At 41.7% G+C, this 15,260-nt stretch overlaps 1 protein-coding gene across 3 annotated transcripts in view; it reads left to right on the top strand.

Annotated features, from left to right (window-relative positions):
- Positions 1-15,260, top strand: part of DEK (DEK proto-oncogene) — a 28,540-nt gene that overhangs the window by 6,353 nt on the left and 6,927 nt on the right. For 2 of the 3 annotated variants that reach the window (XM_019543902.1, XM_019543895.1), the window contains exons 3-8: positions 2,075-2,176; positions 3,820-3,929; positions 5,058-5,152; positions 9,024-9,144; positions 10,783-10,974; positions 12,981-13,113. In XM_019543902.1, the coding sequence (XP_019399447.1) occupies positions 2,075-2,176; positions 3,820-3,929; positions 5,058-5,152; positions 9,024-9,144; positions 10,783-10,974; positions 12,981-13,113 (753 nt within the window). The remainder of the gene's footprint in view (positions 1-2,074; positions 2,177-3,819; positions 3,930-5,057; positions 5,153-9,023; positions 9,145-10,782; positions 10,975-12,980; positions 13,114-15,260) is intronic. The other variant, XM_019543910.1, reaches the window with a different exon arrangement.

Raw genomic sequence — 15,260 nt, 5'->3', positions numbered from 1 at the left:
CCTGTTGTCCCCTGATCATACGAGTGGCCCTCCTCTGGACCCTCTCCATGTTGTCCACATCCCTCTTGAAGTGCGGCGTCCAGAACTGGCCGCAGTACTCCAACTGTGGCCTGACCAGTACTGCGTAGAGGGGGAGGATCACCTCCTTGGACCTGCTTGAGGTGCATCTGTGGATGCATGACAGGGTATGGTTGGCCTTCCTGACTGCATCCCCACACTGTCGCCCCATGTTTATCTTGGCATCAATAATGACTCCAAGATCCTTTTCTGCCTCTGCACTGACAAGAAGGGAGTTCCCCAGCCTGTCGGTATGGTGCTGGTTCTTCTTCCCCAGGTGCATCACCTTTTACTTGACAGTGTTGAAACCCATCCTGTTCTCATCCGCCTACCCCTGTAACTTGCCTAGGTCCAATTGCAACCTTTTCCTCCCATCTACCATGCCCACGTCTTAGTATCATCAGCAAATTTGAACAGGGTGCTTTTTACCCCCTCCAACTCCACGTCACTGATGAAGATGTTGAACAGTGTGGGCCCGAGGACCGAGCCCTGCAGAATCCCACTGCCCACATCCCTCCAGGTCGAAAATGACCCATTCACCACCACTCTCTGGGTGCGGCCCTCCAGCCAGTTAGTGACCCAATTGACTGTGTAGGTGTTGACACCACAGTCCCCTAGTTTTTTAATGAGAATGGGGTGAGAGACCATGTTGAAGGCCTTCCTAAAGTTCAGAAAGACTACGTCCACTGCTACCCCTGCATCTAAGGATTTGGTTACCTGGCCATAGAAGGCCACCAGGTTGGTCTGACAGGACCTGCCTCTAATGAACCCGTGTTGGTTGCCCCTAAGCATAACCTCCCCCGCTGGAATTGAATGTGTTGCAGTTCAAAAGAAAATAAATACAGTACTTAGCATTTGCATATTCCAGCAGGGGAAAATAGTCTTAAAAGTGGTAAGCCTTCCTAGTAAGAGCATCTATTGCATTATTTGTGATTACATTAAAGGCACGTCTGATGCAAGCAGTATCTTAAAACCTTTATCTACAAAGCACCAGGGGGCATGTCCAGACATGCGTGGACATTTGGTTCCCCAGGGACAAATAGCAGTGGTGCACCTTGTGCTGCCACTACTTATCCCTGTGTGCTTTGGTGTGCAGCAAATTACCCTGGTGGGGTGATGGGGTAGGCTGGGGCCAGCACTGTGCTGGCCCCAGCAGCCTTACCTGGGGTCCTGCAGGCCTCCCAAGGCTACAGCTGTGGTAATCTTGCTGGGCGGAGCCTGGGTAGCAGCCACAGCATGGCTCTGTGTGGCCTGGCTCTGCTTTTCAGCAGTGCATGCTGCTCTTTCCATGATTTGTTTTTTTTGACCCCTGGATATAGGGGTCAAAAAAAGACCATGGGGAGAAAAAAACAGCAGTGCATGCTTGGACAGCATGCCCTTGCAGTGCTGAGAATGCTGGACTGTGTGGTATGTGGTGATGCATACATGTTTGTGGTGCCACATGCTGCACAACCATGCTCATCTGGACATGCCCCAGGTGATTAAACTGAAGAGCAACTTGTAGCTTGGGAGCCATGGTCTGAGCATTACTGACTTAAAAGTGTACTGGAGTACTGAAACAGTGATAGGTGTTAATGGAGAGCGCATGGTTAAGACTGGACCTAGGGCAGGAAAGGGAAGTTTATTACTGCTTTTACAGTATAAAATTCTTGTGGTTGCCCCATATCCCAAGAAGGGGTGCCAGGTAGTGAGGTCACAATTTAAAATTTAAATAAGATTATAATGATAAGAATCAAACCTACCTCTATTGCATCAATGTATTTTGTTTACTTCAATTTTCCGTAGGCATGGCTTCATATGTTAACTGTTGTTGTCCTTGCTTAAATAAATTGTGTGTATTTGTAATTCTTCTTCTTAAATATTAAAATGTTAATATATTGTGAACTAAAGCTATCTGGGTGTTTTTAATGCATGTTAAAGTACCTACCTTGTGATGCCTTGAAATTCTCTCCATATGGTAACAAAGGAATGTGTTTTTATAGGGAAAATGTTATGCTTATGACACTGTATTTTGCAGAAAAAAGTCTCATTGTTGAGGGAAAAAGAGAGAAGAAGAAAGTGGACAGACTGACCATGCAGGTATCCTCGTTACAAAGGGAACCTTTTACAATTACACCAGGCAAGTTTGCCCACTCATTTTAAAACTAAGAACACTGTGACTAGTAATGACATCTCTTAAATTACATCTGATTGATAAAGTATTTATAATTGATGTCAGTTTCAAGATATTTAACAGGCAATGTAGGTCTTAAAGTAATTCTTGTTTAGATAGATTCTAGCTGTGACAATTATATAGGAATCTCTTGACTTTTGTAAGTCTGTTTAGAATGTTGAAATTCTCGAAAAAAGTTAGAGTAAGAATGTAACAATCCCCATTTAACAAAGTCAAAATGAATTGGAATAAAAGAAACAAGTTTGTAGCCCCCATCTGGACATAGTAAACACCCCAGTGAATTAAGCACAGAAAAAATCAAAATTATTAAAAAGATTTTTTTTTTTACAAATTAAAAAATGTTCAAATAGTGTTATTTAGTTTAGAAATATATGTGGGTACTTTATATGGTCGGGGGTGGATGTAGGGTGGGGGTGAGGCTTGTGGGGGGCTTGTGAAGGGGGGGTGTGTGGAGAGAGGGGGGTTGTATGTGGATATGGCCCTTCCCCCCCCACTCCACCCCATGGTGCACAGCAGTAGGTCCTCCAGGCACTCATGGCCATAGCAGGCAGAGGTCCTGGGGCCTGCACATACTGGCACGGAGCTGGCCCACCCCACTGGCATGCGCCTTCAAACTAGACCAGGCTGGCTCCATGCCAGCACATGGGGCTCACAGCGCTGCAGGTGGAAGCTGCATGCCATCAGGCCAGGTGAGCTCTGTGCCTGCATTGGCACCTTGCTGCTGGAGTGCTGAAAACTCCATGTGGAGGCATGGAACTGGCCAACCTGGCTTAATGACATATGGCCTGGGAGCCTCACACCATTGTGCCTGGCGGGCTCTGTGCCTCCACATGGACCTTCCAGCAGGAAGCTGCATATGGAAGTAAGCAGGGGCTCGATGGCATGTGGTTCCCGGTCCACATGCCATTGGGCTGGGCTGGGCTGGCCCTTGATGTGGGGTTTCCAGTACGCCAGCAGGAAGCCACACATGGAGGCATGGAGTAGTGTGCCATTGGGCCGGGCAGGCCCCATGTCTCTACATGTGGCTTCCCACTAGAGTCCCACATGGAGGCACTGAGCATATGGGGCCAGCCGGCGGAGCCCAATGGTGCGTGGCTCTCACCCAGCCGCAAACCCCATACACACACCTTTGCCCACCCCCTGCTCCTGCAGTTAGGAACTCCTTTCACCACTTATCCAGCTGTCCAGTTTTGTGGCTCTGTGCCTACACATCATGGAGGTGGAGGCACAGAGCCTGCTGCAGTTAAATTATGCAAAATTATGCAATCATGTGTGGTCATGCCTTTTATGCGTAAAATTGTGCAGGCGCACCATTGCATAATTCCCCAGGGTGTAATAGTTGCAGGTAACAAAAGAATAGTTAAACGTGGCTAGTAAATTTTAATGTAATTAGTAAATGACTGCCTGCTTACTGTATATTACATTATGCAGCGTTTGGTTAGTAAAAGTTTTACCCGTCTGCTTTAAAATAGTTTAATTATAAATACTCTTTGTATTTGTAAAATAATTAGATGCTTCAAGGAATAAAACAGGGTATTGCTTCCAAGAATTAATGAGATGCAGGAAATAACTTCTTTAAACTCTTTCAGGAAAGGGACAAAAACTTTGTGAAATTGAAAGGATACAGTTCTTTTTGAGTAAGAAGAAAACTGATGAACTCAGAAATCTACACAAACTCCTTTACAACAGGCCAGGCACAGTAAGAACACTCCTCAAAAATCAATCTTCTGTGTAATAATAGGGCTCATCTGGTATACTTACAAATGTATGCTTTTTTCCTAGTGAAAGCTTAGGTCTCTTTATAAAGAAGTGTACTGTAACTTTTATTTTTAAAAAGTCCATTTCTAGCACTAACAAATCAAGATCTTATTTTAAAATTGTGTTTCAACTGACCTTTTTTCTTGGCAATTCTGACTTGCTAAGGCCACTACCTTGACATCTGAAATCTAGAATCGTAATTTTCCAACAGCATAGTGTTCTCAGTATTTCTACAGAAAGGTTAAAGAAAATGTCAACCTAGAAATTTCCTATCTTTTAAAGCTTCCTTGAATTACCATTAGCTTTGGTTCAAGGCAGAATAACAAGTCCAAAATCACTTTTTTCTTATTTATGTGACTTGCATAATTGGACAATAAACTACACTAGAAAATTTCTGACCTTTGGGCACAAACAAAAGGCTCAGAGTACTAGGTTTGCAATCACTACATGGAATGCAATAAATTTCACGGATAAAAGGGACAGCTAAGTCAGCTACTCTGGCCACCTTTGTATCGTAGCCATAGAATTGCACTTGTTTAATTCTGTGTTGAACCAAGCAATATGTTCAGGGGTGTTGAACTTGTCCCGTGCCTGGGCCAGATTTGGCATGGAATGACAGCTGTGGTGTGTCTAGATAGGGTGGTAATTGTGGCAGCGCTGGGCTAGTCCCATTCAGAGATTTGGAAGCAAATAAGGATAGTTTAAATTGAATTTGCTTGCTAAATAGCATTGCGAAGAGTAGAAAACAGATGATTTTATGTCATCACAGTAGCTCAAACCCATGAGTTGCATTCTGTTGTTTACAGTTCACTGGTAATCCAGTGGGGAAAAATTGTACAAGAGAGTGAGTTGCTGTAGCCTGCTGGTCGTAAGATAAACAAGGGTTTTATTGTCATTGTATAGCTGAAACTCATGTTTCCAAAATGCTTTAGTGTATGGTTTTCCACTGCTTAAGTGACCTGGAATATTAGAACTGTGTTTCTTAAATGAAAAGTTACTGAATAAGTGTAGCTGGATATAATCTACTGAACTGTTTGCAGTGAGAAGTAATCAATGTATTCTGTTCTAGGTTGCCTCACTAAAGAAGAATGTGGGTCAGTTCAGCGGTTTTCCATTTGAAAAAGGAAGTGACCAATATAAAAAGAAGGAAGAAATGCTAAAAAAGTAATAATTTCTATAACTACTTAATATAGCTTAAATCATGCTGTTTTGTACTTATTTTCTCTAAGGTTTACTTCAGATAATCTAAACTTTGGGCTGACTTTTCTAGAGTTCTGCTTTCTGTCCCATGTCTGTCAGAGCTCCATTTATCAAGTGGCTTAATTTAAGATGTTTAAATGCAACTTGAAACAATAATTAAAACATCTCTTAAAGAATTAGAGAATGTGTGCCTAATTAAACTAATTTCAGATTTGGGTCTTGTGGTGGCAAAGGACTACCCTGGGAAGAAGTTGCTGCTATGTAGTAAAGCTTCATTAGACATGTGTACTCACATTTTGGAAGAATTATACTGAAGAAACTTGAATTATATAGAGAAGATATGGACAGTTTCTCTTTTCTAGTATTTTGTCACCTCTGAGCATTAGTAATTTTCTATCAAGAAACATTTCCCCCTCCACACCACCACCAATCATCCCCCCTAGATTTTAATGGCTCTCTTTTTTGCATTCTCCCATTCTTGCAGACTTATACATACTGGCATTGGAAAGTGCTGCTTCCATATTTTAGGTCTGTTTGACCCCAGTGCTCTCCACTCCTAATTATTTCATGAGGACTAGCATATTGTCTGCTCCGTGAGACATGGGTTTAGTTCCCCAGGTCACATAGAAATAAAATAGTTAACTTTTTAGCATTTAAATTTTCGGAATGAGAGGATGGTCCTACTTAGTGTTGTTTTTTCAGTCTGGCTCCAAGTTCAAGGCAGTTTGCTGGTTTAAATTTTGAAGGTAGATAAGGGGAAGGAACAGTTGGGTTTATTGTAGTTTTTACTCTGTTTTGTTTTCTCTGATCAGCTGAAAGTCAGTGAGGAGACTCCTAGACCTTTGAATCTGCTGGGGAGGGGTGTTGTTCCATAACTGTTCCTAGTTCCTTGTGACTTGTTTTCTAACTCGTTAATTATTTATTTGATTATCATAAAATATTCCTTGACCTACATAACAAATCCTGGCATCTACTATATTTAGATGACAATCTGAACTTTTGGCAATTGGCTGCAGAATGTAAGTGCTACCCTGAGTCTGCAACATAGTATGAGTGAATATGCTGAAATTCTTTTGTTAGTTGCCAGGTGTGATCAGTTTGAAAAAAATGCTTGTGTTGTCCTGTGCTAATGCTCTTTAACAAAGTTCGAGGCACCTAGCATGCTCTTTTTTGAAAAGTAAAGGGAAACCAACGTAATCAACAATCGTATCTGCCTGCATTGTCAGCAAGTTTTGTTCTTATTTATCCCCAGCAAGCTGAACAGCTGTCTGGGAAAGTTTTACTTTACTGTTACAAGCAGCAGTATAACTGCCCTCTTCATATCTGTGCAAACTCGTTCTTTTCAGCAGGGTTGAATGGGTACACCTAAAAACAAGGTTTGGTCTAATGGTGTAAATCAGAAAAAATGAACTTGAGTTTCAGTCTAAAGTTGATTTTTTTGCAATCCTCATGTAATGTAATTCTTATAAACTGAGTACACTTGATCTGGAAGCTACTTATTTAAGCATGGAAACACTCAGTGGCTCTTTGTAGTGGAAATGCAATTTAATACTTAACTGTTGTATATCCCATCTTTCTTATCCACAAATGCCTCCTCCACACTTAACTTATTCAGTATATGTTTGTAGCACACCACAAGTTTTTCAAGAAAACAAAATCACTGTTTACATTTAGTTGGGACAACTTCATAGCTAGCCATCTAACCCCTGGCTAATTAAATGTACATCAACCTGCTGCTTAGTTTAGTAATTCTGATATATTAAAAGCCTTGGTCTGTTTGTCTGTCTGTCTGTCTGTCTGTCAGTAACATGCTGGGCCAATTGCACTTGGGCTGCTGAGAGGGTGTGTGCTGCTTGGCTGCGAGGTCCCAGAGCGTTATGGACAGAGGGAGCCACTGAGCCACTTCTCCCTCCCCTCCCCCACCCCAACAACAGCCAGCTGGGGGTGGGGGACAAGATGAGGAAGGGGAAGGGGGGCTTCCAGTGGCAGTGCCCCCTGCTGCCATTGTGTCTCACCCGACCCCCCCCCCCGGCGCTGCTGCTGCCCAGCCCCAACAACAGCTGGCAGACAGGGGGGAGGTGGTGTAGAAGGAGGCAGGGAGCAGGGTATGTTGCTTGCTTCTGGGTGGTGGCAGCTGCCGTGTGCAAACTCCCCTCCCACCCTGCTCCTGGGAGCTGGCGGCGGTGCAAGGCAGAGTGGCAGGTGGGGTGGGAGGGGACATGGGGCCAGATGCTTGGGGGGGGCGGCGGCGGCAGGCGTATGGGGCCAGATATTGGGGGAGTGGAGAGTGCATGGTGCTGAAGGTGGAGCAGTGGCACTGCGGGGCTTTGAGTCAGGTGCTCCCCCCCATTTCCTCCCCCAATTTGCTAGTCATATTATGAAAGGCTCTCCTGTTCAGTTTTATCAACAGATGTCTGGTTGCCATAAGACCCTTGATTTTTTACTATTTGTGAAGCTAGAACTTTAGTGTTAATGCAAGAAGCCTAATCTTTAAATATGTTTTTCTTATTAATGCATTATAATACTCTGATATACTGTATAGTTAAAAATTATATATAAAATTTAATGAAATCATATATTTTTATAAAAGGCTGACTTCTCTGCCCTTCTAGGAATACCTGGAAGCACTGATGGCACCCTCAGCAGCTAACCAGTGAGAGTGTTGTCAGTACTAGTAATTTTATTCATACATGTCCCCTTAACTTTCTTGTCTTGTGGGTGGAAAGTTTTTAGAATAGATAAGGTTAGGACAGCAACAGCCTCTCTCTTTTTTTCTTTCCCAGTATAATCCAGCCTGCTGTTGGCTTTCTCATTCAATACCCAATACATGAGAAACAAAATTGTCCTTCCTGTTACCTTAATGACTTTGGAAACTGAGTTAAAGGGATAGTATCAAGTTAAATCGTACATATTCAAGAAGTACTAGACCAGGGCTGACCAAGTGGTGGCCTTTAAGGAGTTAAATTGTGGTCCCTGAGGCTTTTTGGTATAGCTCTGGAACCCAGAGCATAAATGCTGTTTCCACTTGTCTCCCACCCTGCTCCTTGCCTGCCACAAAATTTGGGAACTTTGGTTGCCATTGACAGAAGGGGAAAGAGGGGTGGAGGGTAGAAAGTGGTGGCAATGTTTGCCCCTGGGTTCTGGAGTCTTGCCAGCAACAAGCTGCTGCCCAGTGCTAGAGGTTGGTTCTCTGGCCCATGAGAAGCTCTGTAGTTTGAGTCCAGCCTTGGGGCCATATAAGCTGAACAGCCCAGTTCTAGACTGAGTCTGCCTCTTCATCAGTTAGTGTTTGCTCTACACATATCTTTACAATGCGGCTGGAGCAATTGATTTAACTTTTCTTTATAGTTAATAGGAGTGCATATATTTTATAGATTGAGTTTGGGATTGTGAATTTTTATTTTTATTGTCTCTTTATGCTTGTTATATGTAGCTGCTTTATGGGTATGTGCATTTGTTTGGTGGGATTTTTTGTTTGTATAGATCAGTGGTTCTCATACCTTTTGGATTCAAAGCCCTCCTCCATAACTTGTAAATTGAGCAGCACCCAGTTTCAAAAACTAATTTATATTTTACCTCCTTATACAATGCTTACCTCCAAACACAGAGTCTTGGCAGTAGGGGTGGGGGATCATCCAGGCAAGGACGAGCCTGAGGCTGGCTTTTCTGCTTGTCTCTTCCTACCTCACTTATTTCCTCACACCTCATAGCACCCTATGGAGGATCTGTCAGAACTCTGGTTGAGAATCACTGGTATAGATTCATTTGTAAGATCAAGACCTGGCATGTTTGTTTAAAATCTTCCAGCGATTGAATCTCCTTTTTCTTTTTTCAGGTTCAGGAATGCAATGTTGAAAAATATCTGTGAGGTTCTTGATTTGGAGAGGTCAGGAGTTAATAGTGAGCTGGTAACCAGAATCTTAAACTTTTTAATGCATCCAAAGCCTTCAGGCAAGGTGAGATGATTTTGTTATGCTTACTCTTATGATTCAAACGTGGGGTGAGACGTGGACAGAAGAAGAATGGGAAATGTTGATTTCAGTGGGTGTCCCCTTCGCAGATAACAGTTTCTTGTGTTAGTCTAGCTAAAGAAATGGATGGTGAGTGGTTTTATATACCTGGTTCTGTAGTGTCCCTTAATGTAGCAGGCCACAGCAGATCACTTGCAGGCTTTAGTAAAAGACACAGGCTTGTATCTTTCTTCACCCTTGATGTTCATCTAGGTTGCAAGAGTGTATATGGTCAGCTTCCTGGTGTTGTTACCAATGGATATCCATGCTCAAGCAAGATGCAGCCTTTTTGCTGCCTTGAACAGAGAAGAGCCATGAGGCATGATTAAAAAAATTGAAAGGGGTTGGGGAGAAAGGGAAAGAAAATCAGGAAGAAGAGAAGTGTATTAAGGGTGCCCAGGGTATGCTATGAGTGGGCAAAGGAGGGTATATGTCCTTCAACTCAAGTACTGGAATCTTTTGGAAACAGTGCGTTTCCCATCTGAATCTGTTGGAAATACAATGTAACAAATCAAGAGCAGATGCATTTTTGCCAGCTGTCTTTTAAGCAAATAGGTTTCTGCAATCTATGTTACTTTTCAGGAGCAGCCCTAAAATAGGATATATTGGAGCACATACCTTTCTTAGCTCCAGAAAGATTTGTGTTTCATACAAGTCTAGCATCAGTAAGAGAAAGCCGCAGAAATGTGTATAAAGTAATCACTTGTTTTAAACCTTCTATTTAAAAATTTTCAGGAAGAGGGCTCTGAAACTACCCACATATTCCCCTCACCAAAATTATGATTTTTTTTTTTTAATGATGGGACAGTAGCTAATCTTAAAATATTTGGATCTTCATTATCTGAGGAAATAAATCTCTAACTTCACTCAGTTATTGAGATAAAGGATTAAAATATTTGCATGGCAAAATGTTAATCCAGAATTATCATTCTTTGTCACTTTAGAGTAGTGGTTCTCAACCTTTTTAGATTCAAGGCACCCCTGATTAAATGAGAGACAGCCTTTGGAAAATGCCAGCTCCCTAGTTTTCATTCTTTTTTGACTACAGAAAAACAATAGAGCAGTTTTTCTGTTGCAAAGAACTCAACACAACTATGGATTTGTTTGAAATTTCTGGGTTTATCTTGAGAATCAAGTTTGCAAACCTAACGATGCTAACATTGTATGGCACCCCAGGGCACCCCTGAATGGATCTTAAGGTACTCCAGGCTGCCACAGTGCCACGGTTAAGAATCACTGCTTTAGACCATAAGCTGCTTCTGTAAATTCAGCTTCTCTCATAGACCATAACAGTATGCAAATAAATTTAATTTTACGTAAAAACTTGTAGCAGCTAAAGTTATGGCGGACTTAAATATTTTTTAATTCTTTTTTTAAATAGATTTTTAAACTTTTGGTTCAATTTAAAATGTTAATCCACTGTCATAGCATCTGGCTTGCCAAAACAACCCAGCTTTATGCTGTGAATCAGTGCTACTTGGAGCTTTGCTTATTCTTGTTTCATGTGATTCAACTGGAATTAGAATTTTTTAAATTTGCAACTTTTTTTTTTCTGGTCTAATATAATACATCTGTCTTGAACAGCCATTGCCAAAGTCCAAGAAAACACCCAGCAAAGGTAGCAAAAAAGAACGCAGTAGTTCTGGAACAGCACGAAAAGCCAAAAACACCAAAGGTCCTGAAATCTTGTCAGATGAGTCTAGTAGTGAGGAGGATGAAAAGAAAGAAAAGGATGAATCATCTGAAGAAAAAGAGAGTGAAGAGGAGGTAAATACGGTAAAAACAAAGTTTCATGTATATATAAGGCTGAATGAGTGCATCTTTACTTCCTAACTACTACAAATTGGTAGTGCTTGGTATATACAAAGATGGAGGAAGTAAAGTACCTGGAGGGATAATTGTATATGTAGACAACTGCAGAGAAGTTAGTATGGTAGGCAGACCAGACTTATACAGGAATGTAAGATTTTTAGTGTTGAAGCAGAAAAACTAGAAGGATCTATTTCTGATATCCATACATATTTCTTGTAAATCAGTTGGTGCACAGGGTAATGAGGCAGCTTAGCAAAATGCATAAAGATAATGCCTGGCTTATATTTCATGTTGACTTTGGGATTTTACAGGCAAACATTGCTGCTTGCCTGGGGAGTCTTTGAGTACAGTTGAATATATACTGTAAAGACAACTCCCATTTATCCAGCTGCGTTTCATTGAAATAAGTTTCCAGGTTCTTGTGTAGTTCTAAGATGATGTACCACCACACTGTGCACTATGTTTATGGGTTCTCTTCAGAACCTTTTTGTCAGCTGAAAATAATAGCCAAGAAATACAGCTACTCCTTGTTTAACATTGTAGTTATGTTTTTGAAAAATGCGACTTTAAGTGACACGATGTTAAGCAAATCTAATTTCCCCATAAGAATTAATGTAAATGGCGGGGGTTAGATTCCAGGGAAATTTTTTTTGCCAGACAAAAGACATTCTATACATATACAGTATAAGTTTTAAATAATTTTAAGCAAATGATTTAATACAGGTGTAGGTTTTAAATCACTTATACCATCACAATAAGTTAGAAATGTTCCAGGAATACTTGTACTGACACAACATAAACAACAATGGCTGCTACACTGAAGCAGGGGCTTCGCTTGGCTTATGTCAAAAGTAGGCAGCAGCCAAACAATGTTATAACCAACTTTGCTTGACTTTAAATGAGTGTGTTTGTTCTCTAATAGATCAGCATCGTAATAACGAAACAACGTTAACTGGGATGACGTTAAGTGAGGAGTTATTGCACAGTTTCTCTCTTAAAACACTTTGTATTTTTACCTAGTCACTTCCTCTTCAAAGCTGTCCCCTTATTTCTACATCTTTTTGCAGAAAAGAGGCAATATGTGGAGTGGCAATACAAGTGTCTGCACAGTGAACTATCATTGTTACAACCTGGAAACCACTTACTATGTAGAAGTAAAACGAGGCTCAGGATTCATTTGATATTTATACTAGGTGGAATTGTCTCTTACCAACAATTAATATTGTGGGTTTTGTTATGGACATCAATACACTAATCACTGGACTAAGCTAAACTTTTTAAATATATAATCTTTAGTATTTAAACGCATGCACGCATATGCTACTGAACCATAGGTACCAAAAACTTTGGCTGGAGTACTAAAAGCTAATTTTATACTTTTTTTTATCTCTTTGTTAGTACAATCTTTCTGCTGTTAGGAGAGGGATCAGATAACTCCTCCAAAAAAATTCACTTCTCAATAGCTTGACACACGTATGAAGAAGCTTAGTGTATACAAATAGTCAACATACTAGACCACTCTAGCTGTTAAAACTGTCAAATTCTTGACAGTTTTGGTTTGAGCCTCAGAGTTAAAGCCAATTTGATCTTCTAAAGTAATCTAATTTTGAAGATGCCAACTGTTATAAATCCAGGAATACTAGTACCGACACAACATAAACAACAATGGCTGCTACACTGAAGCAGGGGCGTCGCTTGGCTTATGTGAGAAGTAGGCAGCAGCCAAACAGTGTTATAACCAACTTTGCTCAACTTTAAATGAGTGTGTTCTCTAATAGATCAGCAACTTAATAATGAAACAACATTCTCTGGTGCAGAGTAAGAAATTACCAACAGACTGTCACATCTGAATTTACTTCAGTTTGTGTTCAGGGGTGTTTCTCAGACCTATGTATTACTGTCGGAGGGTGGTAGAGACTGTTCTGGTGGAACTCAGGATTTAGTATGTTCCCTGTCCCTCTTTGTTGTAGCCACCTAAGAAGGCATCTAAAAAGGAAAAATCTAAACAGAAAACACCTAAAACAAAGAAAGCAGTGAAGAGTGCTAACGTCAAGAAGGCAGATAGCAGCACTACTAAAAAGAATCAGAACAGTTCCAGAAAAGGTAAATGTTTAATTTTTTACATAAGCAGGGGTCAGCCTTTCTGGCAGTTGTGCCATACCCTCCCCAAGTGTTGCTTTCCATCCCTTTCTTTTACCTGATCTGCTGCTCTTGATTTCTGTTCCCTGCCTGTTCTCCCTGACCAAGCTGCTGCTCTCCTTTCTGCCTGGTGGTCTCTGCCTGCTTTCTGCTCTGCTTTCTGCCCTGTCTACCACTGTGTTGCCTGTCCCCTTTCCAATCTGCCACAGGCCACATACAGAGTGCTTGTGCCACTTCTGGCATCCATGCCGCAGGTGGGCCACCCCTGCTTTAACGCTATGAATCATATTGTAGCTTAACTTGAATGCTTATTTAATGAGTTTCAACATAAACTGCAAAGTGAAACAGCTTGCTAATTGCTGCTCTTTGATGTAGACCTTACAAGTTTGTCTGTTTTGCTAATAAGGTTTTTACATTTGAAATATAAACAGTCTGCTGAATGTCTGACAAAATCTGTAAAGGGACCTGTCTTGATCACATCTGGTATCCTGTGTGGTGCACACATATTAGGGTTCAGAATGTTTTTGCTAGACCAGGGGTTGTCAGCTGGGGATACATGTACCCTTGGGGGGCCCTAGTGGGTACGTGCGGGTGGGTGGGGATGGAGCACTGCCACCCGCTACCCTGCACTGCTGCCTTCCAGGAGCAGGGCCGGGGTTTGGGGGAAGCTTGCACATGGCCACCGGCATCACCACCCTGCTGCTTCCACTCCACTGCTTCCGCTCCGGCATCACCACCCACCACTGCTTCCACTCCCAGCAACATGCCACCTCTCCCCCATGCTCGGCATCCGGCCACTGGGGGTACACTTATTAAAGGTTGAAAACCCCTGTGCTAGACTCTATTTTTTGGCTGTGTGTGTGTGCTCAGTTTGTCATTATGCTCTCCCATCCAGAGATTTAAAGGACAGAGCCAGTGAACTTGGTCTGGATTTATCAGCCTGACAGCAGCATTTAATCTATTGGCTAAAGTTTTTTATAAGATTTTGAAGTTTACACTTAACAGAGATATTGACCTGTAATTTTACATACTGTTCTCTGCCTTCTTGATGACAAAGAAGGCATAGAAGGTTTTGGGCAGTTCTTTGGAATCCAATACATGATTATATAGACCTTGCACAAAATTGTAGCAGTTTCTTTAGAATTTATCATTACTCAAACACAGACGAGGTGCACCTGTCCCATGTCCCCTCCCCACCAATCAGTATGGGAGGGAAAAACTCCTCGTCTTAAATTCACATACAAAGTAGAGTGGGAAGCAGGTGGCTGCTCTGGGTCTGACTGGCCTTGAGCCCAGGTTGGGGCCAGAATCAGACCCACAGCAGCCTCCTGTGCTCCCCTCCCTCAATAAAAATTGAGTAATATTTTTTTATTTAATGCAGACTTTTTTTGCTCATTATTTAAAGAGAATAAGTTAGTTTTCTTGAGCAACTAGATGTTAAGGTTACTTCCTGATGTTAGGGTTTGGGCAAGACCTGGAATTCTGCTTTTATTTCTTTGTCCCTTGTTAGGAAAACACTCTGTTTGCTCCTATTATTTTGTCTTATCTTTTTTTAAAGAACCCCATCCAATACTTCATCTCTCAGAGGCCCTGTTTTTCAGTCTTTTTTTTATTATAATTTCAGCCATCTGCCCCCTAATTTTGGTTAGTTCTAGTAGAATCCACCTTTTCTGGGGCTCTGTATGGAGTTCCTCTGCATGTTTTAACTCTAAATATAAATCTTTCAGTTGTTTTAATGTTTTCTTGATATAATTTAGTCATGTTAGTGTTTGTTTATAATGGGTCAGAAATCAGCAACCGATGGTCCATGGGCTGGATCCAGCCTATGAAAAGATAGGGTCTGACCAGTGACAGCTCAGGGAAGAACTGGAAGCAGGCCCTAAGCCTGGGCAGCGGAGACACTGTTCCCAGGGTCCTAATGCCTGCTTTTTTTTCTCTCTCTAGTTCCTCCACACCTTCTATTGATTACAGAGATTGACAGCCCACACCCAAGAGATTGGATTATAAACAATTGCCAGCAGTGGCAAAAGGTTGCCAACCCTTGCAGAGTACCAAGGAGAAGCTTAGGTTATCTGGGAAATTTCTCTTTTTAAGTATTTTGTGCACTTAAG

The sequence above is a fragment of the Crocodylus porosus genome, unplaced genomic scaffold (genome assembly GCF_001723895.1).
Source record: "Crocodylus porosus isolate Cpor-Errol unplaced genomic scaffold, CroPor_comp1, whole genome shotgun sequence".
NCBI lineage: Eukaryota > Metazoa > Chordata > Crocodylia > Crocodylidae > Crocodylus > Crocodylus porosus.
Note: the sequence above shows the minus strand (reverse complement) of the source record. Positions and strands in the feature narration are given on the sequence as shown.